At 41.7% G+C, this 26445-nt stretch overlaps 3 protein-coding genes and 1 pseudogene across 3 annotated transcripts; 3 read left to right on the forward strand and 1 right to left on the reverse strand.

The window, feature by feature from the left end:
* Positions 1-434: 434 nt before the first annotated feature.
* LOC148099715 (olfactory receptor 8G2-like) lies at positions 435-7625 on the forward strand. Its single transcript, XM_087851700.1, is given in 6 exon segments — positions 435-653; positions 1044-1151; positions 1300-1599; positions 5683-5838; positions 5841-6167; positions 7560-7625. Coding segments are annotated over 6 exon segments (1176 nt in total).
* A 2280-nt stretch (positions 7626-9905) lies between these two features.
* On the forward strand, positions 9906-10843 carry LOC148099716 (olfactory receptor 11A1-like; annotated as a pseudogene).
* Positions 10844-14500: 3657 nt separating this feature from the next.
* On the reverse strand, positions 14501-19239 carry LOC118453456 (uncharacterized). The gene is made up of 4 exons (XM_087851701.1): positions 19226-19239; positions 17884-18020; positions 15750-16203; positions 14501-15485 (listed from the first exon to the last, which is right to left on the reverse strand). The coding sequence occupies exons 1-4, from the start codon at positions 19237-19239 to the stop codon at positions 14501-14503; spliced, it is 1590 nt and encodes a 529-aa protein (XP_087707827.1).
* A 5113-nt stretch (positions 19240-24352) lies between these two features.
* Positions 24353-26108, forward strand: LOC148099717 (coagulation factor X-like). Its single transcript, XM_087851774.1, has 5 exons — positions 24353-24446; positions 24524-24638; positions 24858-25054; positions 25128-25253; positions 25855-26108. Exons 1-5 carry the CDS (start codon positions 24390-24392, stop codon positions 26098-26100), a joined length of 741 nt encoding a protein of 246 aa, XP_087707900.1. The 5' UTR covers positions 24353-24389; the 3' UTR covers positions 26101-26108.
* Positions 26109-26445: the final 337 nt, after the last annotated feature.

Genomic DNA, 26445 nt, shown 5'->3' on the forward strand with positions numbered 1-26445 from the left:
TTGTTGTCTGTAAACAGGAATTCTGTTTCCCTGGAAGCCTTGGTGTGCGGGCTTGCTGGTGTGCTGTGTTTTTGTGAAGTCCCTCGTGTGTGAAGAGCTCCTTTCCCAGATTTCCCTGTGCCCTGAATTCCCTCCGCCCTCTCACTTGTATATATTTGCACCTGGTGTTGTATAGTAATAAAGGGAACTGTATTCTAGCTGCCTTGTCTGCGCTTGAGTCCATCCCACTTCGTGCCATCTGCCATCTTAGTTGTAAAGGTCACATGACTGCATCACATGATTAAAATGCATTATCGTTTTTGAAAACCATTTTCAAATGTCTCCACTTTGGAGAGCGTTTTCAAAAAGCTCCGTTTTCCTTGACCGAAGACGCCGTCTCAGTTTGGATGGAGAGAAAATGATGCGTTTTCAAACAAAAACGTATTAGTGTGGACATGGCCTCAGTCAGACTCGGCCCCCACCTCTGTCCCCAACAGGTCAATCTGCCTCCCCACCTCCTCAACCCTCCTCCACCCATGCACACATTTTACAATGGCAAGTATACGCTCTCTAAACTTCCCACATGGATTAAAGATCGCACTACCACACACACGACGTTTGGCCCTGCTTTTGCTGCCCTACGAAAGTTCTTCCTGGAAAAGAAGCAGAAACAAGCACAGTTCCTCTCCCAAAGGACCCAACTAACATCTCCCTAATATTCACGGAGACTTGTGTTAGGATGATAAGAAAATGATGTGCAACTGCAAGAGGAGAAAAAAGAGACACAAAGTTCAATATCACACCACAGGCTTTTGAACATCTTGCACCCTTGTGAGTGCTACTGGTTCAAAAAAAATCAGTCAGGCAGTTTTTCAGTTTTCGTGTTTATTTTGTGTTTCATTTTTTGTATAGCTTGTTCTGGTGGTTTAGTGTCCAGGATCAGGAAAGTTTGTGTTTCATGGCCTCTGCAGACTGTGCTGTTCATAAGGCCAAAGACTGACATCATTTCCCTGAGCAGGTAGGCGGTCTTTGTCAGGTTTTGTTCTGCTGATTTGTTGCATCAGTCAGCGATCCGCAGCAAAGCTCCAGCTTTAGTGACGACTGCCTCTGTGATCGGGGAAAGTTTCAGTGAGCGTGGCAGCAGTAAGGGAAAGCTTCACAAACACACGATGGTACGTTTGTGTACAGAGAATACTTTTAAGTAGATACTTTGACAGATGTTTGTAGCACATCTGTGTTCATTAACATAAAGAGAGAAACGTGTTTTTCCTGCTCTGATCATGTGATGACGGCTTATGATGAGAAATCGTGTGTTTGCAGGATCACAGTGAAGACACGACACAGGGGAACAAAATCCAGCTCATCATAAACTCCTCAAAGGTTTCATACTTCACACTTGCTGCTTACGTCGACATCAGTACTTTGAAATATTTCTGTTTCACGGTTGTTATGTCTTTATACGTATTGATTCTCTGCGCCAACGTCCTGCTGATTGTGGTTATCTGTGTGAACAGGAGCTTACATGAACCTATGTACATGTTTCTGTGCAGCCTGTTTGTGAATGAGCTGTATGGTAGCACAGGGCTGTTTCCGTTCCTCCTGCTTCAGATCCTCTCTGATGTTCACACTGTTTCTGCTCCATGCTTCCATCTGCTTTCTGCTTCCATGCCTGGAATCAGCAACAGGCCACAGCTGGTCATGAAACAGCTCGTCATCGTTTCAACTTTGTTGTGACCAGCAGGTTACAAAGAACAATTTCTAAATAACAGGACTGACAAAACAGACACAATATCTTAAGTTATGAGGAGGTTTTCTTACATATTGCACTGCTGAAACAGAAATATGTTCCCAGGTTAAACTCATAATCAATGATTATCCTAATCCTATGGAATCGAAATACATTGAGATGCAAAAGCTCTTCATTTCTTTATATTCAGCCATGTGGCCACAGCTCCGTGCACAGCTTCAACAATGACGGTGTGGTCCACTCAGCTTCCCTCAAAAGGCTGTTGAAGCTTTGCAAGATCCAGGAATTAAAGATGTTGTGGACTGGACGCTCTGCCAGATGCTCCCAGCACACCCTCACTTTATGTTTAGATGTTGTACCCAGCATCCTCCCCTCTACCTGATCCCACTTACCACCAGCTGGTGATCAGCTCTGTTCCTTTCAGCCGGGCGTCCAGAAAACACGACTGCAGATCTGATGATCACAAAATTGATCATCGACCTGTTACCTGGTGTCCTGGTGCCATGTGCGCTTATGCCCATCCCTGTGTTTGAACATGGTACAGACATGCATACATCCGGCAACAATCCCCCAGCAACACAATAGAATAGAATAGAATAGCTTTTTATTGCCACTGTACATGTACAGTGAAATCTTGTGTGTTCAGCACCAACTGTGCAGGAATAAAAAGTAGAAAGCAGGAATGAATAAAAGACAAGGGGAGTTTATATACAACAAAAATAATATGTAGAAAACAGGACGTGTAGGATCTGATTGACCTGAGGCACCAACCAGAGGGCAGCAGGTGGTGGGCGTGGTCACCTGTGAAGGAGGATCAGGTGATGACCTCCAGGGGTGTCAGAGGGCAGCCAATGATGTTTTTGGCAGTGTTAATGACCCTCTGTGCAGCCTTCCTGCTCTCCACTGAGGAGCAGTAGAAGGCCAGCAGCAGCTTCTGGTCCAGGGCATTTGTCCTCAGGACACAGGAGGTACAGCTGGGTCTTCTTTTCCAGGGCGATGCTGTTGTGGGTCCAGGTGAGATCAGCTGAGATGTGGATGCCCAGAAACCTGAAGGTGGTGACAGATTCCACCTGTTCTCCATTCATAATGAGAGTGGACCCGTCTGTGTCTCCTAAAGACCATGATGAGTTCTTTGGTGTTAGGATGTTCAGCTTCAGGTTATTCTCTGAGCACCAGCAGGACAAGTTCTCTACCTCCGTCCTACAGTTTAATTGTTAACTAGAAATATGTGTAATAAATATGCAATTTATGTAGTTATACACTTAATGCATACATATTATTAAAATTTGTTGTATTGACGTATAGCAACTTGAAATGCTCCCAAAAATGGCACTACAGCATGTAAAAATATGAAGAGACGCTCTGGTGGACTTGGATCTATGGTAGGTCTTAAAGGGTTAAGAGAGGTGGGCATGGTGGCATGACTCAGGGAGACTCAGGAAGAGGTTTAACAGATGGTGCAGGAAAGTAACCCTCTTGTCCAAAAACTCAATGTGCAGGCAGCAAACTTGGGGATACAAGAATACCCACCATTTCCAAGATGCATAAAGTCCAGGCTGCTTCCAGGAAACTGGTTCCTGGAGCACCAGAAACCAAGGTGAGACAATCCCGACTATATGTAACCTTCCTAAAGCACCAGCTCAGGCTCCTTTCACACCAGAGAGGCGACATTCCAGGTTCCTAAAGCTGGATTCATCAAAGATCAGACCACAGAGCTCCCACCATGACTACAAAGCAATCCAGAAAGCACTCAACTTCCTCAGCCCCCTCTGTTAGTACTTACAGGAAGTGTTAGTACTTACAGGAGGCTAGGCTGAGTTATTGTTTTTAGGCCCTGTAAGATCACAGTGCGGCCCCTCACCAGGACCAAAGTTCTCTGGAGATCCTACAAGGGGCAGTTCGCCCCTGACAACAAAGCTCCTGGGAAATTCACCTGTGGATGCACAAGGCTTTCATTAAAGTTGATCTGTATTGAAATTCTCTTGAAATAATAACCTAGCATGCTTTATTTTATATCATTTATATTATTATGTCACACAGTGATTATTCCAGTCCTACAGATGCTCTCGGTGTCAATCACCATTTTACTCAGAGAAGGGCCATTGGTTTCCTCTCGGCATGAACTGGACCAATCACTCATACTCTTCTTAGCTAACGGGGTTTTGTGTGTGGATTGAGTCAGTTTGTGGAAGATCCACCCATAAAAAGCTGCACCCCAGTGGTTGGTGCAGCTTTTTATGGGTGGAAACACCTGCAGGAGTATTCACAGGTGACCAGGTAAGGTGGTGTCTTTAATGCAGGTTTTTACGATAAAAAGTTCAGAGAAGAACAAAACTTTTGTTTCCAAATGTTGCTGAAGATTTTGGGGTAATTATTTGAATCACACAGTGTCATCTTTTTATACTTATTTTGTGACTTAAAGAAAAACTATGCTAAATGTAACTTCCTCTCCTCTGTCTTGTTTCATTCTTGGAGGTTACATGGATGTTGGAAGTTTAAAACTCTATTTCTCACCAACTACAATATTATACATCATGATCATTGCTGCCAACAAGTCTCTGATTGTGGTTATGTAACACTGATGAAGCGCTAATGAATTAATACAGGCTAGGTATTGAGTGAAATATTAGGTTATTATTCATCAGAAGATTTAGGAACGCTACTGGAGCTGATGGGCAGTAATTAATACACACAACACAAAATGCTTTTGCAGGTACCATGTATTTAACCAAACCAAAGAAAAATAACAAGAAAAGGAAAACTTAAATGCTCCTGCTGCAGCTATTCAATTAATCAAAAACCCAGTGAGGGTGCACAAAGACAACTAAGCAAATTCTTCTGGCTTATACCAAGCACTATAGAAAACAGTTCCCCATAAACAACACATGTTAACATCAAAAACACTGATCCACACTGACGTCCACACTGGTTTATCTGAATGTCCATGAGAGATGTCCAAGCGCTATTGTCCATAAACGGGGGAATGGTGTGTATGATTGTGGAAATCAGTGTATTCGGTGTATTCCTACCCAACCAGTGGAAGCTTCAATGCAGAACGAGTCCTGCTCCCAGCCGTTCACTGGCTTGCCATCTTTTTCCATCCTGCATTAAATAAACAAGGCCAATAAGAAATCACAAGAATACAAAAATGTCAGCCAGTTAAGCTAAAAACATGAAGTTATTCTTGTTCCTGTGTACACAATTTATAAATAAACAAACAGTATATTTAACCAATAAGGATTTAACTGAAACATTTCAACTGCTATATACAGATTACAGCTTCACAACATTTGTTATTCAACATCTATCAGTCAAATCAAAAATCAAATTGTTTGGACCGGCAGCAACCAATTAGCGTCAGCTGGTAGCAATACAAACAGTCAGTTAAAAGTTCAAACAACACTACGGCTCTGGCTCACAGTAATCAGCGTCTAAGTTGCATAAGTTAGCTGGTGTTAAAAATGCATTAAAACGGGAAAAGCAAGTGTTTGCCAACACAAACCTGCAACAGCTCTGTCACCTGGCTCGCCTCCACACATCTGACTGGAGGAAGCCGGGACAGACTTACTACGACCTACATGCCATCCGATTGGCTGAGCAAAGTCATGTGGTTGGAGTCATGTATTTGTGATTCGTTCAATGGCTGGAAATTACTAAACTCTAGTAAAACAGATTTTACTCTGGGTTACACCCTCCCCCCTTGAATACATGCACGTCCTGTTGCATGTTAACACAATATGTACGACTGAAGAGTCAGAATTGGTGTTTAACGCATCTGACAGACTAACAGAGACTGAACAACTGATATCAATGGATTGCCTAGGTGGTGATCTGTGACGCGTTGACCGCCTCAGAGGGGGGTCAATAACCGAATCACAGTCCTGTGTGAACAGAAGCTTACATGAACCTATGTACATGTTTCAGTGCAGCCTGTTTGTGAATGAGCTGTATGGTAGCACAGGGCTGTTTCTGCTCCTCTGTGCTTCCTGCAGGTTTATTGTTTGTACACGTACGCTGTCATTGAGTTTTGTATGTTAGCTGTCACGTCTCATGACAGATACCTCGCTGTCTGCTGTCCTTTACAATACAACGCCATAATGACGTATAACAGTACGTATTATAAGTATTTCTCTTTATTATTTCGGTATGTTTGTTCTCATTTATTAACATGTTGATTGGCTTATCTTTGACCCTCCGCCTGACGCTGTGTGGAAACACCATCAGCAGTTTGTATTGCAGTAACTATCTGATTGTTAAGTTGGCATGTTCAGGTACAAAAGTGAATAACATTTATGGACGTTTTAACACCACTGTCAGCATCTTAGTCCCTCTGCTTCCAGTCCTTTACTCCAACACTAAAATACTCATAATCTGTTTTTCTGGATCCAAACAGGCGAGACGTAAAGCCGTCACTACCTGTGCACCGCACCTGGCCTCACTAGTGATGGGATTACCAGCTCTTTTTAGAGAACCGGCTCTTTCGGCTCTGAACCGGCTCTTGAGGTTGTTTTGTTGCTTTAATTTATTATTAACAATAATATAAAATTATGCACAAAAGGAATTACTAATGTAAAACAAAAGTGGTTTTATTTACACATGTTTATATAAATATATGCGGTGGCCCCTAGAAACAAAACACGTACAAACTCCAAAACACATTTCTAGAGTTAACTGAACTTCAAAACAGAGCTACTAGATCACTTAAATTACACAATTGAAAGCATGTGTGTATTGTTTGTGTATTTATACACAGGCACTCATATATATTCAAATAATTTAAAAAAAAAAGTTTATTTACCTGTTACTACCACACACCAAATCTAGTCGTTGGTACTTGCTGGCTTGTGTAGCCACGAGGTAACAAAAGCTCAACACTGCGCCCTAGCACCCTCGAGCACTTCTGTTGTGTTTGTACGTGATTTGAGTTTGTACGTGTTTTGAGTTTGTACGTGTTTTTACGTGTTTTGAGTTTGTATGTGCTTTGTCTGTAGGGGCCACCATAAATATACTTTTATTTATTCACTCTACATAAAATGTAATAAATGAATCATATAATACAAAAATCAACTATTCACATTTCAACTTTTAACTATTTAAATTTTCAGCTTTTTCCTTTTACAAATTTAAAGTGAAACAACACAAAACACTGCAAACCACAACACAATTACATATAAATTAAAATATGAAAACAAAAAGAAGATGCATATTCTCTGTCATATGGACCTGCATGAATAAACTTTCTGAATCCTTTATCATCTGCAACCAAAAATAGTTGTGGATGATTACTATACCTTTCTAATGTTGTTGTCCCTGGCTCTCTCTCTCTCCCTCCCGCTCTGTTCCTGTGCTACTGCGAGTGTAACTACCCCCTCACCCCCTCTGCCCAGCGCAAAGCACAAGGCTCGTGTGCAGAGTGAAGCGGGAAAAAATGCGAGAGAGAGGGTGAGAGAAAAAAAAACGTTGTTCACTTCAAAGAGTCGGCTCTAAGAGCCATTTCGTTCGCACTACTTCAGTAACAGTTTGTGTCTCCACAGCAGGTTTGACTTAAGCATTAAACATTATCCATTGTTGAGCTGCACACATCTGTCACCAGGAACGTTGCACACGGTTACATCATTGTCATGAGACACTCTCGCAAACAAAATTACGATTTCATAATGTAGTAACGCAGCGCGTTTACGGAAAAGTAACAGTAATCTAATTACATTTTTTTGCAATAGTAATCCCTTAGTTTACTGTTATTTGACAAAAGTAATCGGATTACAGTAACGCATTACTTGTAACGTGTTACTTGTAACGTGTTACTTGTAACGTGTTACTTGTAACGCGTTAGTGCCCATCTCTGCTGAGGAATGAGGAAGATGGCGTTGTGGTCAGACTTCCTGAAAGCCGGGTGTGAAACAGCTTTGCAGCCCTGCTCGTATGGCGTGTAGCAGTGGTCCAGGAGTCTATCCCCCTTGTCGGGCACATAACATGCTGATAAAGGTTTGGCATGTCTGAGGTTTGCTTTGTTAAAGTCTCCCGGTTCACTGAGGTACCTGCGTCAGCTTGGGGAGGGATGTAGACCACTGGGCAGGTAAAAAGAGCTTAATGCTCAGGTATTCCAGATAGGGCGAGCAGCCGCTGGAGAAAATAAAAATGCTCCTGGCGTCGCACCACTTTCTGCTTACCATGAGACACTCCTCCACCTTTAGTTTTATTCAACTCTGCCGTTCTGTCCGGAGCACTGAGAATGAATCTGACGGAGTTACGGCACGGTCCGGCACGGTGGGGTCAGCCATGTCTCCGTGAAGCACAGAATGTTGCAGTCCCTCACGTCTCGTTGGAAGGTGATTCTTAGGTTGTCCAGCTTATTTTCCAGCGATTGTACATTGGCCAGCAGGATACTGGGCAGGGGTGTGCGGTGCACTTGCTGTCTCATTCTGTTTCGGATGCCAACGCATTTCCCCCGCGCTTCTTTGTTCTTCACCTGAGCGTCCTGTCCATTGTTGTTGTCCGTGCTGCGTAGTATCTCAGTCGGCCAGGACCGGTCAGCTTTGAAAGTGTCCAAGAATACATGTGCAAAGTTGTTACCGACGTAAACTATAAAACCAGAAGACTTGGGAATGTAAAACAAAACAATAAATAAGTAAACAACTAAAAAAGTGCATAGTCTGTGCGGAGCGGTCAGAAAGGCATCTGGACGTAGCCGCACCATTTTTCGGTCATTCACCTCCAACTCCTAGTGCAAAAGACGAAAAGGTGAGAAAGTAATTCAAAGAGGGAAAAAGAATAGTAAACACGTTAGCGACTATACTAATGAGCTAAGTTCAATGATCCAGCGCTAACTGAAGCTCGACACAGCATTAAGTAGGTACGTCTAAGACATTCTACTTTTAAATACTCTAGGAACAACAAGTAGGCCTGCAGTGTGAGAGCGAAGTGCTCTAATAGGGTGATATGGCACTACAAGGTCATTAAGATAAGATGGGGCCTGATTATGTAACCCTTTAAAACTTAAAAAGGTCACGGTTTCCTTCCACATATAGCTTTGCAAAAATTGCATAAAAAGCACTTGCAGCAACAAAAACATTATATTTCAGAAACACCCTTTGCCGATCCGATCAGCTGTTCGCAACACTTCCTAGGTTGGAATAGATGTCAGCGTGAGCTATCGTATGTCCGCTATTACCTGGCCGAAACCGGAAGTGACGTCATTTTCGCAGAAAAAATGGACAGACTAGAGCCGTGGAGACCTGGCTTGTATGCTCTCACTCTGCTAGCGACAAGTAAAGGTCTGTTGTTCTGTTTAACTGACTGGCCTCTGAGTTGCAGGCTAACCTCCACACCACATGCCTGCTGGACCTGCTAGCTGCTCCTTCCTCGCCAGACCGCCGTTACAAGTTGTTAATCTGCTGTCATCTAAAGGGGAGCAGTGTTTGCTGCAGAACTCTGAAAACACACAAGTACACATGATTATAAACAGCAACTAAACCAAATTTTGATTGAAGTTTATGACTCTTTTAAAGGCCCACTGTCATACAGGAAACCTGTCACGACACATATGATCTTTGTCCTGCAGGTCCTGTCAGGTTTCCTCTGACTCATGCAGCCAATCAGGAGTTTTCATAATGAGATCAGTCTGCTGCTGTGATGTCCGCTGAGCTGAATGGTTTAAAGAAGCAGAGTCTGAGGGTGTGTGTATGATTTACATGCTGCTACCCTGTTTCACACAAAGGATTTTATATGTTGAATATAATGTTTTTTATGTCAGTGACTAAATATGATTCATCTGCATTTAATGTGTTGTATTGATGCTTGCTATGGGTGGCTGTAGCTCAGGAGGTAGAGCAGGTCACCTACTGATCGGAAGGTTGGTGGTTCGATCCTTGGCTCCTCCAATCTGCATATCAAGTATCCTTGGGCAAGATACTAACCCCAAGTTGCTCTCCGATGCGTCCATCGGAGTATGAATGTGTGTGAATGTAATTAGATAGCACTAAGTATAGATAAAGTGCTTGTGAGAATGTGTGTGATTGGGTGAATGTGGCGTGTTGTATAGAGCGCTTTGAGTGCTCCGAGAGAGTAGAAAAGCGCTATATAAGAATCAGTCCATTTACCATTTGTGAATTGTGTTAATTAACATTCATATATGTAACAAAATGAGTGTTAAGACTGTTTGATGAACAATTAGAGCATCATGATAAACTTCACAGAGGGCTCATACTTCATCCTTGGTGCCTACTTTGATGCCGGGCCTACAAAATACTTGTTTTTCTTGCTTCTCTTGTCTTTATATTCTTTAATAATTTGCGCCAACGTCCTGCTGATTGTGGTTATCTGTGTGAACAGAAGCTTACATGAACCTATGTACATGTTTCTGTGCAGCCTGTTTGTGAATGAGCTGTATGGTAGCACGGGGCTGTTTCCGTTCCTCCTGCTTCAGATCCTCTCTGATGTTCACACTGTTTCTGCTCCTCTGTGCTTCCTGCAGATCTTCTGTCTGTACTCGTATGGAAGTGTAGAGTTTTATAACTTAGCCGTCATGTCTTATGACAGATATCTTGCCATCTGCTGTCCTCTGCAGTATCACACACGAATGACATCCAACACATTTTCTGTGCTCATCGCTGTGTCGTGGATCTGTGCTTTGTTGGTGGTTGCTGTGGCGGTTTCTCTGAGCTCACCTCTGCAGCTGTGTGGGAACATCATTAACAAAGTGTACTGTGACAACTATGCCATTGTTAAACCTGTTCTGACACCACACTCAATAACATCTATGGACTGATCAGCACAGCATTCACCATTTTTCTGCCTCTCACGTTAATCTTTTTCACCTACATGAGGATCCTGAAAGTCTGTTTTTCTGGATCCAAACAGATGCGACAGAAAGCCGTCAGCACCTGCACGCCTCACCTCGCTTCTCTGCTCAACTTCTCTTGCAGCGGCTGCTTTGAAATACTACAGAGCAGATTTAATATGAACACTGTACCAAATGTGCTGCGTATTTTGATATCACTGTACTGGCTTATGTGTCAGCCGCTCTTTAATCCTGTGCTGTACGGGCTGAAAATGTCCAACATTCATGACATATGTAAATGTTTGCTTTATTCAAAAGTTAGCACAATATTGAGTTAGATTGAAAAAGAGTGAAAACTATAAATGTGTCTGGCTTTATTTATTTTATTCTTCTGTGTACTTCATTACTGCCATAAATAGGGCTCGTTCATTTTTCTGTAAAGTCTGGTGTCTATATCATATAATGTTATTTCTAACTACTACATCATCTCTCTTAGACAGCAACAAGACCTGCAAAACACTGAAAATACTCTGAGGTTGAAGAGTCTAATCAGGATCTAATCCTTGTGACATCCAGATTAGATTACTGTAATTTCCTTTATACTGGTCTCCATTCTGCCCTCGTTCACAAACTGCAGCTCATTCAAAATGCGGCTGCGCGTCTCTTAACTGGAACTGGCAGGTTTGAGTCTATTACTCCAGTTCTTTCCGACCTGCTCTGGCTCCCCATTAAAAATCGCATTGATTTTAGAATCTTATTGCTCACTTTTAAAATCATAAATAGCACCGCGCCCAGCTATTTACTGATCTCCTCAGCTTTTATACCCCTAGGAGAGCGCATAGATCAGCAGGCCAAATGGTCCTGGTACAACCTAGATCTCAGCTTAAGACCAAAGGTGACCACACATTCGCCGCTGTTGCACCCTACCTCTGAAATAATCTCCATCAAGCTATTCGCGCGTCTGATTCATTTCCATCTTTTAAATCTCGATTAAAAACGTATTTATTTTGCTCAGCCTTCCCGGCTTCCTAGAGCCTGCATTTGTAAGTGTACTGTAATTTATCTTTTTGCTCTGATTAATGTTTATAATGATTTAACCTTCACATTTAATGAATAAACTCCTGTCTTGGAGCACCTTAGCTAGCTCCACATCACCTATCGCTTTTTTCAAGCCATTTGTCAGAGTAATCAGACTCATTCCTGTTATTTTATTCACAGATTTAAATTTCAATATTATTTTAAATTTCTTCATCATAATCATGGAGTTTTAATATAAAATATTGATTATGCTCTTAAACATCTAACTTTTTCATCTAACTTAAACATCAAAAATAAATATTTACAGTATTTGTTTTGTTTTTTTCTTTAAATATTATTGAGACTAAAACTATAATGTAACACAAACTCCAGGCAGTAGCTCATATATTCATATTCATATTTGAAACAATCTGCACAATCTCACTTGATTGTGCTACTTTTTTTATTGCAGTTAGAAATTTTTTTTTTTTCAATTTATGTATTTTGTGTTACATTTTGCAGTAGTATGCGTATATTTTTTCTTATATATTGTCTATCTCATGGGCATGTTTTTTGAAAGTAGTGTCTTTTTTAATATATGTGAGATTGACATAGATGGCCTTAATAAAACTCACTCAATCAAAGACGCACTCACTTTCAAATTGATCTCTTCAATTTAATTGAATTTGATTAAAAACAATTATAGATTGCATTTTACAGAAGTCAAAGTAATTCTCTTTCTTAACTATAAAATCAGAATTTGTAAAAAAAAGAAAAAAGGTTACATATTATTTTACTTCTGACTTTTTGATGTAAATTAATTAAAATTCAGCCCTTCTCTCTCACCAAACTCATAAGCAATATAATGAGATGTAAGTTAAAAGAATTAACAAATACATTTGCAGAGAAAGCTAAGCATGTTCTTAATAGAGCCTATAAACTACAAACACCTAAAAAGAATCTAAGCATAGATGTGATTCAGCTTCTCATCATTTATTATTTTTATCATATATTTTACAGTTTGCAGTTTAAAATTCAAACAAAACAAGTGAAAATGAAAAAAATAAACAAAATGGTGAACATAATCTTACATGTTAAGGCAGTTTTGTGAACAAGTATTCTTGTTTGCTGAGAGAACGTTTTATGTCACCAAACTGAAAGAAATTTTTATTTTTAAAACATCTGACCTCTACTTGAAGTCAAACTCCAGTAAAACAACAGAAGAGAATGGGGAGTGTAATGAAGAAAGTCACCCTGGAGAAAACAAATGAGCTAAAAAAAGAAAAGAAAAAGAAAATCCAACAGGTTTAGTTCATGGTCTCCTGCTGCCTCCTCCATCACCCTCTGGCCTGCACAAACATTCAATACTTTCAGTGATTTTGGACTTCTTTCTTTTTCCCACAAATGAACTCTGAGGATAAAATACCCCTTGACTGATTAGGTAGGACCAACAAAACTCAACTGAGGAATAAGTCAAAATGGGCCAGATTAAAGCATTTGATTTTCTGCTGCCTGTCTTTTATTCTTACATAACTTGACAGCCTCCTGTAGCCTCTGCACGGTGAAATATTATTATGTCTACAGTTGTCATCTAAATATTTACTATTAGCTGATACTGATGAGTGGTTGGATCATTAACAGAGTTAAAAGTAGCAACAAAATGAACCCCCCCCCCCCCCCCCCCCCTCTAAAACAGTACCTAAAGTATCAAACATAAAATTATATATAATGTAGAAAACTTGTTCCTACCATCTTTTCAACCTACTGCCTTCTGGCAGGTGCTTCAGATCCATACAGGCCAGAACAAACAGACTCAGGAATAGCTTCTTCCCCAAAGCCATCACCATACTCAACTCAAACTTGCACAAAAAAATCTGCACTGAAATATCATCAGTGCTCTGCCTGCCTGTCTCTGTCATCCAGTACTGTACTGTGTATATATATTTATATTAAGTTTATAGTTAAATTATTGTATCGTTTTTATAATGTGCTAAAGCACATGTGCACTTTTATAGAGCTGTTTCTAATCTCGTTATACTGTGTATAATGACAACAAAGGCTTTCAATTCAATTCAATTTCAATTCAATATGACATAGATCAATATTACTGCTTATGAAATCATCTTCTTCTAGCAACTGTCCTCTGAGGACCATAATCTGAAAAAACAAAATAGGTGTTGATGTGCTCAGAAACACATGCCAACAACTTCACTTTTTGAAAGGATATTGAATATCTTTATAAATTGAAGGTAGTATATTAGCAACAGCTGGTTAAACTCACATTACACATTTATCAATCAAGTGGTTTCCAAGAGATGTTATTCTGAAAGTCCTCTAGCACCGTTTACACTTAAATGTTTTTAGAGCCACACGTGGCAAAAGGACACATTGCTTTTTCCACAGTGCACCTGTCCAAACAACCAGAAGAAGCTGCTGGTCTCTCAGCTTGACAAGCTCAAACCACCATTAAGAAGATATGGACATGTCTCAAAACACAGACTCCACACAGAGTCCCAGGGAATCCTAGTGATTTAACCTGCTTCCACAAACAATAGTCAACTGTGGCCACAAGACTGATGTAATCTAAGGTATGGACACAAACACATGAGAAGCTTTATGACAGAACACTGTTTGAGATTAAAAGAAAGAGATTGCTTTGGCTTTTTTAAATTAGTCTACTTTTAGATTTCACTAGAAAAGTGCTAGTGTTGATTGCCCCTGATTTACATAAAAAAAACCACGCAATGACTAAGAGGAGAAAATTCATTAGTGGTGTTAAAGTAGCTTTTCATTTCATTAATGTTATTGATCAAATGTATCGCTTTAATATTTATATAACGCATTATATACTAAGGGGAAGCATGGGAATACAGTTAGGTTAACTTGTTAGGTTAGCTTCATGTAAATATGCATGGTTGCCCGTCTTCTCTGTCTTAGGCCTGTGACGGATTAGCAGCTTACTTTTAATTTTCATCAGATTATTTATTTTTCTCTGGAGAGCTAGATCTTTGTCCTACGTAACCAGGATCCTGCTTTTTCCCCCGCTCTAATGTCCTCAGGCCTTCATCCAGAGAATCATGGATTTTCTGCCATGAGTCAAACTCTGAACGCCAAAGTTCAGCTCGGGCTTTGATTAATTCTGAGACTTCAGTGTTGTTGCCTTTAGCCAAACTAACGCTGTCTTTACAGATGAAGAAGAGATCCATGACGAGGAAAATTGCATTACCTGCAATGAAAAGACCCCTCATTGTTTTAGAGAGAGCAAGAGGCCCTTTGACTGCTGCCTGAGCAGTGCCTATCCCCATTTCTGGGACATCTGAGGCTACTCTGGGTACATTACGTAATGTTTTTCCTTCTTGAGCCAAAACTTTACCAGCACTTGAGATGATCTGCTCTTCCCTTTGTAACATCTTAACAGCAGAAGCAGCATCAACAAAGGAATCAATACCCTTTCCAAAAGTACCTGCTTTAGCTGCAATCTTGCTTACCCCTATGGCCACTTCTGACTTACTTACTTTTACATTGCAGACTGGTTGACTGGCCACACCCTCCAGACAATCATGGAAACTTTGTAAACCCTTCATGAAATTTTGCAAAATTTCATTGGCTCTCTTTTTTTGAGTAGCTTTAACTCCAATTTCTGTTCCAGTGGTCACAACACTGTTGACTGCACTGGTGACTCCCAGCCCAGCCCCAGTAATTTTTAAAGCTAGAGACACTCCTGCTGTTACAGGAGCTAAGGCCAAACCAGCAATGGACAGCGCACCTCCAACTGCCCCCACCGAGCTGCCTGCCACACTGGAAATTTTTGCCCCCTTATTCATCTTTTCTAGCTGGACAGCACACCCTTGCAGCTCATTTAGAAACTCCAGCATTTCCGACTTTCGCTTTTTGAACTCCTCAATGAATCTGGAACAGCAAACTTCCCGGAACAAGAACACCATTCGTAGGTTTGGGTCCATCCTGATGATGACAAAATTAAAGTTATATTAATGTTTTGAATAAGAATAGATCAGATCTGTACACTTAGGTTAATCTCACCTGATTTCATCAAGTTGATTAACTTCATCAGGCAGATGTTGGAACATTTTCTGGTCATCCACAATTTTCATCCTAAAGTGAGATTTCCTGATGAAGCTGTGGAAAATAAATTACATTTCCCATCATGAATGTTTTTATTTCTGTCAATCTTATTAAAGAAAAAATGTGTTTTAAATGTCAGTTTACCTTTTCCCCAAGCACTCACAGAATTTCTCTGCAGTCTGTATGTATCTGTCCAGCTGATAGGCCAGCACTTCCACATTTTGAAGTTTGGGAATGAAAAAGACTTTTGCCTCTGTTTTAAACACCAGAAGCAGAGGGCAGAATAGGCGGGCAGCAGCAATGAAAATCTGAACATATTCAAGGTTGATTTCTTCAGGCAGGTGTAACAGCTGCTTCTCTGTGAAAACTTGCAGTGAGGTCACAGCTAGCCTCACCACTGCATCTAGGAAGCAGCTGAGATTCTCCAGGCTTTCAAGAGTCTTTGTTATCACTTTTTCCAGTTCCTTCTCCAGCTCTCCGTACCTGCTGTTTTCTGTCATCTTGGGTAGTTTACTGTTCATAAACTCAAGAAAAGCTTTACCTTTCTCTTCTGATTGTGTGACATGGCTGAAGGTCATGTTGAGTTTGTCAGCCCTGTTTTGATATCTAGCATAGTTTTAATTTCTTCCTCCCTTTCATTCTTCCATTCAGAGAACCCCTCACAGAATTTGTAGACTTTTTCAACCAAGGTGAGGGTGTCTTTGGAGTAGCATAAGGCCTTATTTCTGTGTGACAAAACAATATTGTGTGTAGATTATTGTACTTAGCTGTTTGTGTTGATGTTATAGTGGAAGTGATTAAAATACATACAATAAATGTAAACAAAGCACCACTTGGGGGCACCAGAAAAAGATGAGAAACCATCAGTGACATATAGTGTTTTACGTTGTCATTTTGCAGGATTGTCATCCAGGCCATCTGTAACCTGTTCGGATCTTTGCTTTACTTTCACTTCCATCTTGTTTTAATCACTGTTCAGATTTTGGCACTAAGCCTCCTTGATACAGTCAAAGAGAAATTGTGCCTTGGGAATCAAATGGTATCTTATTTTGATTTTGACATTGCACCGAGTCTTACACAGCCTAGTTTAATTGATCTATAATTTCCTCTTAATTTGTTCTTTGTTTCATTATTTCAGGGAAGCTCACTGTAATGGTGGTTTTTAAAAGTGCCATTTAAATGAACTTTTGGTTTTTTTTGCTTTGTTGTTGTTGTCATCGTCATCATTAGTTGTATGAATCCTGTTTTCTTGTAGACAAATACTTCTAGTCTAACTCCTAGTCTGAATTTGCTTCTACTATGTCTTACTAAAATAAGAAACATAATTATTTCATTAAACTAAATATACCAATATACCTATGAATTTGCTTCCTTAAGGAACTTGGTAGTAAATATATTTAATATAAAACTTCTCATTTTGCGTATTTCATTTGTGGGTATCTAAAAATACTATGGTAAAAATAATAAAAAATTAAGATGGTGTTCGATGTGTTTGCCAACTTGAGCCTATGTCCACATCTTCTCTAGCTCCTCTCTCAGCCCTACGCATTTCTTGAGCTTTTCATGCTCCTTCCTCCTGATGTTGCTACCACTTGGTATAGCTATGGTCCTGAAGGATAAGACCGGTGTGTGGGGGCATTTCTTACCTGATTTTTTCAGTCTGATTAATGTGATCAAGCATGTGTTGGAGCCTATTCTGGTCATTTACAATTTTCATCTTAAGACCAGATTGACTGATGAAGCTGCAAAAAAAGTTATATTTGCTCTCTTAGATGTTTTTGCTTCTGGGTGTATTGTCTTTAAGGAAAACAAAACAACTATGTTCTTCAATAAATGTCAATTTACCTTTTCCCCAAGCATTCAAAGAATTTCTCTGCAGTCTGTATGTATCTGTCCAGCTGATTTTTCATCTCTTCCACATTGTCAAGTTTGGGAACTTCAAAACATGCCAGAACGTCAAGAGTTTTTGCATCTCCTTTAAGTTCCAGAAGCAGAGGGTGTAATAGGCAGGCAGCAGCATTGACAAGCTGGGCATCTTCAGGTCTGATTTCTTTAGACAGGTGAAACTGTTGGTTCTCTGAGATTGCATCCAGTGAAGTCACCGCCAGCTTTTCCACTGCATCCAGGAAAAAACTGAGCTTCTCCAGACCCTCATGAGTCTTCATTAACTCTTTGGCCAGCTTCTTCTGCGGCTCTGCACACTGGCTGTCTGCCGTCTTCTGGCTTAATTTGGACTTCATAAACTCAAGAAAGGTCATCTTAATTTTATCAGCTTCGTCTTTGATGCCCAGCATAGTTTCAATTTCCTCCTCTCTTGCCTTCTTCCATTCATAGAACTCCTCACAGAATTTGATCACTTGATGGTAGGCAAGGGTGTCTGTGGTGCAGTGGCATAAGGCCTCCTGGAAGTCTTCTCTGTAAAACAAATATTACCTGTAGATTAATGTCTGCACTCAACTGTTGATGCAGATTTAAACATGTTTAGTAAATATATACGCTCAAAGGGAATATAATGACAGTGCAATTGTAATTCTATCCACTTACTGGCCAGCAGAAATCAGCAGTTAACACAGCAATGCAGTCCATTGATGCATATTGTCAGGAATGGTCTACATTTACTTTCACCTCGACCTCACCTTTTTTTGTGATTGTTTGGTCTCCATATATTCTCAAGAGAACTGTTTGTTCTTTCCTCAGCTATATGGTGCTAAGCAGGTGGCGAATTTTTAGTACTTTCCTCTGAAACGTGTTACCTGCTGTTACCGCAAATGACACTATAACTCATAAAAGATGTGAACCTGAAAACTAAACCATTTGGAGAGGATTTTTCTCAACATTTATGTGTCTTTATACATAAAAATATTCAGTGTATAATTTCTATGCCAATAACTGTTGGGTTCAGTGGGGGACACTGTCCTAATTTATAAACAAAGGACAGACAATTCAGAAAAATGACAGGGCAACAATGTCAGCATGTTTTTGATAGAAAAACGAACTCTTGTTAAAGAGCCTTTGTTAGAAAGGGCTTATTGTGTGAGGGAGCTGTGGAGGTCAATATTTAAAGAGAGGAAGCCAGGCATATCATACTATTTCACTTGACACAGGGCACACATATACGCAGAACATAAAAGTAGAATATAATAAAACGTTTTTACCACCAGATCTTAACCTATACCAATGTTATTATTTATTGCAATGCCATGTAAATGTGTGTGTTGCTAATGTCTTGCAGTTTTGCTGGCTGTGCAAAACTGCAAGCTTTTTCTTTAAAGCCAGTATTTAATATTTTAACATCCATCCACCCATCTTCTTCCACATATCCAGGAATGTTAAATGTCTGAACATTAAAATGATATATTGTAACATATTTTAACAGACTTAGTCACACACTTCCATGCAAACCACATTCATTGCTCTATTTTGACATACTATGGTACAGCATGTGCAAAACAAATAAAGACAATACATTAAAGTTGGTCTGTGTAAGCCTACTATTGAGGGGGGAAAAGCACAGTGCAAAACTATCTCGTTCTTACATACTTAAGCTAGCTTTTTCTTCTTTTTTTTTTGAAAAGGCTAAAAAATGGTTTTGCAATGGTTTGAGTCTAATAGTACTTTACCTTTCCTTTGACATCCTCTTGTCTTCACTTAGCACACTGTCTCCTTATGGCTTCAGTTTTAGCTGAAAAAAGGAACCTCAAACAGATAAGTTTGGATGGCTTTGCTTCTCACCTTTAATAGAGAGAAGGACATGCAAACCACACCCACTTCTGTCTTTAGGGTGTGGCATTAACAGAATAAATTCACTTGTATCATCACATTAGAGGCTTACTACTGCATATTAATTACTGTTATTTAAACGTCTTTCATCCCTGGGTTTTATACTTGAAATAAATCATTATTTGACATTTATAGTAATTAAATGTGACTATACAGTAGCACACTTTTTATTATTCAGTTGATTTTTTATTAAGGGCACCTTATTCATCAAACCTATTCTTCTTCTTCTTCTTCTTCTTATTATTATTATTATTATTATTCAATTCAATTCAATTCAATTCAATTCAATTTTATTTATATAGCGCCAAATCACAACAAATGTCGCCTCAAGGCGCTTCATAGATACAGAGAAAAGCCCAACAATCATATGACCCCCTATGAGCAAGCACTTTGGCGACAGTGGGAAGGAAAAACTCCCTTTTAACAGGAAGAAACCTCCGGCAGAACCAGGCTCAGGGAGGGGCGGGGCCATCTGCTGTGATTGGTTGGGGTGAGAGAAGGAAGACAGGATAAAAGACATGCTGTGGAAGAGAGACAGAGATTAATAACAGATATGATTCAATGCAGAGAGGTCTATTAACACATAGTGAGTGAGAAAGGTGACTGGAAAGGAAAAACTCAATGCATCATGGGAATCCCCCGGCAGCCTACATCTATTGCAGCATAACTAAGGGAGGATTCAGGGTCACCTGGTCCAGCCCTAACTATATGCTTTAGCAAAAAGGAAAGTTTTAAGCCTAATCTTGAAAGTAGAGATAGTGTCTGTCTCCCGAATCCAAACTGGAAGCTGGTTCCACAGAAGAGGGGCCTGAAAACTGAAGGCTCTCCCTCCCATTCTACTTTTAAATACTCTAGGAACAACAAGTAGGCCTGCAGAGTGGGAGCGAAGTGCTCTAATAGAGTAATATGGTACTACAAGTTCATTAAGATAGGATGGGGCCTGATTATTTAAGACCTTGTATGTGAGGAGCAGGATTTTGAATTCAATTCTGGATTTAACAGGAAGCCAATGAAGGGAAGCCAAAACAGGAGAAATATGCTCTCTCTTTCTAGTCCCTGTCAGTACTCTTGCTGCAGCATTTTGGATTAACTGAAGGCTTTTCAGTGAGTTTTTTGGACATCCTGATAGTAATGAATTGCAGTAGTCCAGCCTGGAAGTAATAAATGCATGAACTAGTTTTTCAGCGTCACTTTGAGACAGGATATTTCTAACTTTAGAGATGTTGCGCAAATGGAAGAACGCAGTCTTACATATTTGTTTAATATGTGCGTTGAAGGACATATCCTGGTCAAAAATGACTCCAAGGTTCCTCACAGTGTTACTGGAGGCCAAGGTAATGCCATCCAGAGTAAGAATCTGGTTAGATACCATATTTCTAAGCTTTTCAGCGCCGAGTACAATGACCTCAGTTTTATCTGAGTTAAGAAGCAGAAAGTTAGTGGCCATCCAAGTCTTTATGTCTTTAAGACATTCCTGCAGTTTAACTAATTGGTGTGTGTTATCTGGCTTCATGGACAGATAGAGCTGGGTGTCATCTGCATAGCAGTGTAAATGTATGCTATGTCTTCTAATGATGCTGCCTAGGGGAAGCATGTATAATGTAAACAGAATTGGTCCTAGCACTGAACCCTGTGGAACTCCATAATTAACCTCAGTGTGTGAAGAGGACTCTCCATTTACATGCACAAATTGGAGTCTATTAGATAGATATGATACAAACCACTGCAGTGCAATACCTGTAATACCTACAGCTTGTTCTAATCGCTCTAACAGGATATTATGGTCAACAGTATCAAATGCTGCACTAAGGTCAAGAAGGACAAGCACAGAGATGAGTCCACTGTCAGAGGCCATAAGAAGATCATTTGTAACCTTCACTAAAGCTGTTTCTGTGCTGTGATGAACTCTGAAACCTGACTGAAACTCTTCAAATAAACCATTCCTCTGCAGATGATCTTTTAGCTGTTTGACAACTACTCTTTCAAGGATTTTTGATATGAAAGGAAGGTTGGAGATTGGCCTATAATTAGCTAAGACTGTTGGGTCTAGAGATGGCTTTTTGAGTAAAGGTTTAACTGCAGCCACCTTGAAGGCCTGTGGTACATAGCCGATTATTAGAGATAGGTTGATCATATATAAGATCGAAGAATTAATCAATGGCAGGACTTCTTTGAGCAGTTTTGTAGGAATTGGGTCTAAAAGACACGTTGATGGTTTGGAGGAAGTAATTATTGAAGTTAACTCAGAAAGATCGATTGGAAAAAAAGAGTCTAACTTAACATCAATGGAACTAAGAGTAGCTGTAGATAATATTACATCTGTGGGATGATTATTGGTAATTTTTTCTCTAATGATAAAAATTTTATTTGTGAAGAAGTTCATGAAGTCATCACTAGTTAACGTTAAAGGGATGGTTGGCTCAAAAGAGCTCTGACTTTTTGTCAGCCTGGCTACAGTGCTGAAGAGAAACCTGGGGTTGTTCTTATTTTCTTCAATTAGTGATGAGTAGTAAGCTGTTCTGGCTTTGCGGAGGGCTTTCTTATAAAGCAACAAACTATTTCTCCAGGCTAAATGATGATCCTCTAAATTTGTGACACGCCATTTCCTCTCCAGATTACGAGTCATCTGCTTTAGGGTACGTGTTTGAGAATTATACCACGGGGTCAGGTACTTCTGATTAGAGACCTTAGTTTTCACCGGAGCTACAGTATCCAGAGTCGTACGTAGTGAGGAGGTGAAATTATTAACAAGATAATCGACCTCTGTTGGGGTAGCGTTCAGATAACTGCTCTGCTCTGTGTTGGTACAGGGCATTGACGATGATAACAGAGGCTGGATTATATTCTTAAACTTAGTTACAGCGCTTTCAGAAAGACATCTACTTTGATAAAGTCCACTCTCCACTGCTGCGTAATCAATTATTGTAAATGTAAATGTTATCAAGAAATGATCAGACAGGAGAGGGTTTTCAGGAAACACTGTTAAATGTTCAGTTTCTATGCCATATGTTAAAACAAGATCTAGAGTGTGATTAAAGTGGTGGGTGGGTTCTTTTACATTTTGAGAGAAACCAATTGAGTCTAACAACAGATTAAATGCCATGTTGAGGCTGTCATTTTTAGCATCAACATGGATGTTAAAATCACCCACAATAATTATTTTATCTGAGCTCAGAACTAAATTAGATATAAAGTCTGAGAAATCAGACAGAAACTCTGTGTAAGGCCCAGGTGGACGATAGATGATAACAAGTAAGACTGGTTTCTGAGTTTCACAGCTGGGGTGGACAATGCTAAGCATCAGGCTTTCAAATGAATTAAAAGTCTGTCTTGGTCTTTCATTAATTAATAGACTGGTGTGAAAAATTGCAGCCACACCGCCCCCTCGACCTGTGCTTCGAGATTTCTGGTAGTTAGAATGACTCGGGGGTGTTGATTCATTTAAACTAACATAATCATCCTGCTGCAACCAGGTTTCTGTAAGGCAGAGTAAATCAATTTGTTGATCAATTATTAAGTCATGTACTAACAGGGACTTGGAGGAGAGAGACCTAATGTTTAATAATCCACATTTCACTGTTTTACTCTTTGGTTCAGATGTGGATACTGTATTGTTCTTTCTTTGTAAATGTTTAAGTTGTTTGTTGCTGGTTTTTAGTTTGTTTTTTGTCTTTTTGGAAGCAGACACAGTCTCTATGGAGATGGGTTTTTGGGGGGGTAGCAGGAGGAGAGAAGCTGCAGAGAGGCGTGTAAGACTGCAACTCTGCTTCCTGGTCCCAACTCTGGATAGTCATGTTTTGAGGGGTTTAATAAATTTGTCCATATTTCTAGAAATGAGAGCTGCTCCATCCAAAGTGGGATGGATGCCGTCTCTCCTAACAAGACCAGGTTTCCTCCAGAAGGTTTGCCAATTATCTAAGAAGCCCACATCGTTTCTGGGACACCACTCAGACAGCCAGCAATTTAAGGAGAACATGCGGCTAAACATGTCACTCCTGGTCTGATTGGGGAGGGGACCAGAGAAAACTACAGAGTCCGACATTGTTTTGGCAAAGTTGCACACCGATTCAATATTGATTTTAGTGACCTCCGATTGGCGTAACCGGGTGTCATTACTGCCGACGTGAATTATGATTTTATTGAATTTACGTTTACCCTTAGCCAGCAGTTTTAAATTTCCTTCAATGTCGCCTGCTCTGGCCCCTGGGAGACAATTGACTATGGTTGCCGGTGTCTCTAGCTTCACATGTCTGAGAACAGAATCACCAATTACCAGAGTTTGACCCCCAGCGGGTGTGTCACCGAGTGGGGAAAAACGGTTAGACACATGAACGGGTTGGTGGTGTACCTGGGGCTTCTGTTTAGGACTACGCTTCCTCCTCACCGTTACCCAGCCGCCCTCTTTCCCCAGCTGCTTGGGATTTGCCGGGGAACAGCTAGCGGGGCCTACGCTATCTTCGGCTGCACCAGCTACAGGGGCCTGGCTAGCTAAGGGTGAGAGCAGGGTGCAAAGCCGAGTCTCCAGATCAGTAATCCTGGCCTCCAGAGCTGCAAATATGCTACATTTGTTACAGATATCATTACTGCTAAAGGAGGCCGAGGAGTAACTAAACATCTGACACAATGAGCAAGAAAGTGCAGAAGGGACAGGTGAAGTAGCCATGGTGCTAACGGGTCGGCTACGAGCTAAGCTAGCGAAACAGTACAGAGACAGTGAGTGAATACTTGAATACTATAAATTAGGTAGTGAGTACACAGAAAGTGTGCTTCGGATGAAGCACGTGAAGATTATTATACTGTGAAAAAAGAATGTATTTAAAAGTTGTTAATTAAACTGCTAAGCAAATAAGCTACTCAGAAACACCACTGTGTTTGAGCAGGAACAGGAAGCGATACTATACCACAGAGCGAGCGAACACCAAGTGACCAACAGAGGCGTGGACAGCGAACGCGACAGGGAGAGGAGGGAACCTGACGGACGGCGGAGGGGCAGGACGTAGCGAGATGCAGCCTCGTGTCGTGGGTGGATCCCTGGAGAGGCGAGGAGGGAGCCCCTGGCAGGTTTGGAGGCATCAGTGGGATAACGAAGCAGAACCTTGTTCTGTGTGAACGCGCTGACGCCGAGCGTTTCTGTCCAGGTTCTGATCCGCAGGTCTGACGGCTTCGGCTTCTGCGGGGGGACTCTGGTGTCTGACCGATGGGTCGTTTCTGCCGCTCACTGCTTCGAAGAGTCTGCGGACCACATTACGATAGGTGAGGCCGGCGGTTTACGGTGGAGCGGCGTCGTGTAAACACGCATGTCACTTTGTAATCAGACACTGTTCACACATCTGTGTGGGCTTCTGCACATCTGTAAAACCACACACAGGTGTGTGCCCTCTGCTGGCTGCAGCAGGGATTCATCGGTTCATCGCCGCCGTCCCTTCAGTCTGAGCGCAGGTGTGTGAGCCGGGTTTGTGTGTCTGTCTGCAGGCGACTACGACAAGCAGCGCCCCGATCCGGGCGAGCAGCAGATAAAGATCCAGAAGGTCATCGTTCATCCTCACTTCCACGCCTTCACCTTCGACAGCGACCTCGCTCTGCTCTATCTCACCCGGCCTGTTCAGAGGGGCCCCACCGCGGTCCCCGCCTGCCTCCCCGACACCCACCTCTCCAAACACCTGCTGAAGGTAATTTCATCGGAAACGATGAGCGCTGCAGCTGACTCGGCCCGTCTGACGCCGACTGTGTCCGTGTGCCCAGGAGGACAACCACGGCGTGGTGACGGGCTGGGGGGCCACCGAGTACCTGGGCCGCTCCTCGAGGTTCCTGAGGAAGGTGACGCTCCCGGTGGTCGGCTACAAAGACTGCATCAGCACCACGGAGCAGGTGATCAGCTGAGCGCCTGAGCCTGACCTGCAGATCTACACTCAGTGTTTGAGAAAGAGCAGCAACAGGTGACGGTTAGGAAAGCTGCTGGGGGGGGGGCTACTTAGAGGGTTACCTGGTGCGCCCGCTGTCGATGGACCGCCACGTTCGTGGTGAACACCGACGGGCTGGACAGTTTTTGGATGGAGGTCCACAGGTTAGCATGTTAGCAGGGGACTGCTGCACATACTTAATACAAGTAATGACCTTTTCTAAAAGTAACTGTAATCTGATTACTGAGAGTAGTAAAGTCATGAATGAAAGGAAACTGCTTCGGCGAGCAGCACTGCTGAACGACAGGTCGTAGAGTACGATAACACCTGTCCACGTGTCCTCACAGGAAGGACTGTTCGATGAACAGGTGTCTGAATCCTGCACTCAGCAGACTGTGGACACCTGAACGTGATGCACAGCAGCTCTGCTGTCAGCATTGTTTGTGTACAGGTGTGTCTCAGGTGTGCCGTTCACTCGAGCGTCTGCGACCAAATCAAACCAGAGCAGGGTCAGCGATAGACGCAGCCGTTCCCACGGCGCCCTAATGCCCCTCCTGTGTTTCCTGCAGGTGATCACAGACAACATGTACTGCGCAGGTTACCTGGAGGCCAGTAAGGACGCCTGCAGAGGGGACAGCGGGGGGCCGTTCGTGGTGAACTACAGGGGGACCTGGTTCCTGACCGGGGTCGTCAGCTGGGGGGAGCAATGTGCCGCCCGTGGCAAGTACGGCGTCTACACCCGACTGGGCAACTTCCTCAACTGGATCCGAGACACAATGGAGAGACGGGACCTGAACGGCACCGGGCGCCCGTGAAGCCCAAGAGCCGAGCGTGCATGAGAGGGGATTATGGGATACCGACCGCCTCTGAACACTGCTGCCACACTGACGTGGGCCTGCTGCAGTAATAGTGCAGCGAGTATGCATAGTGAGTACTTTAATACCACAGAGGAAGCCTAACCCTGAGGTTTAAGCAGTGCAGTGAATCTGTTGCTGTGTTTGTGAATAAATGTCAAGGTTAAAATTCAGCGAATAAACAACGTGTGTGAGCTTCATGTTCCTGGATGATGTTTGGTTCACACACCTGTACACACACGCACAGACTGTATATATGAGATGGTCACTGTGATGTCACATATTGGTGTTTGAGGTTGTTTTTCA

This window comes from Neolamprologus brichardi, chromosome 14 (assembly GCF_056152115.1).
Source record: "Neolamprologus brichardi isolate AB-2024 chromosome 14, ASM5615211v1, whole genome shotgun sequence".
Taxonomy (NCBI): domain Eukaryota; kingdom Metazoa; phylum Chordata; class Actinopteri; order Cichliformes; family Cichlidae; genus Neolamprologus; species Neolamprologus brichardi.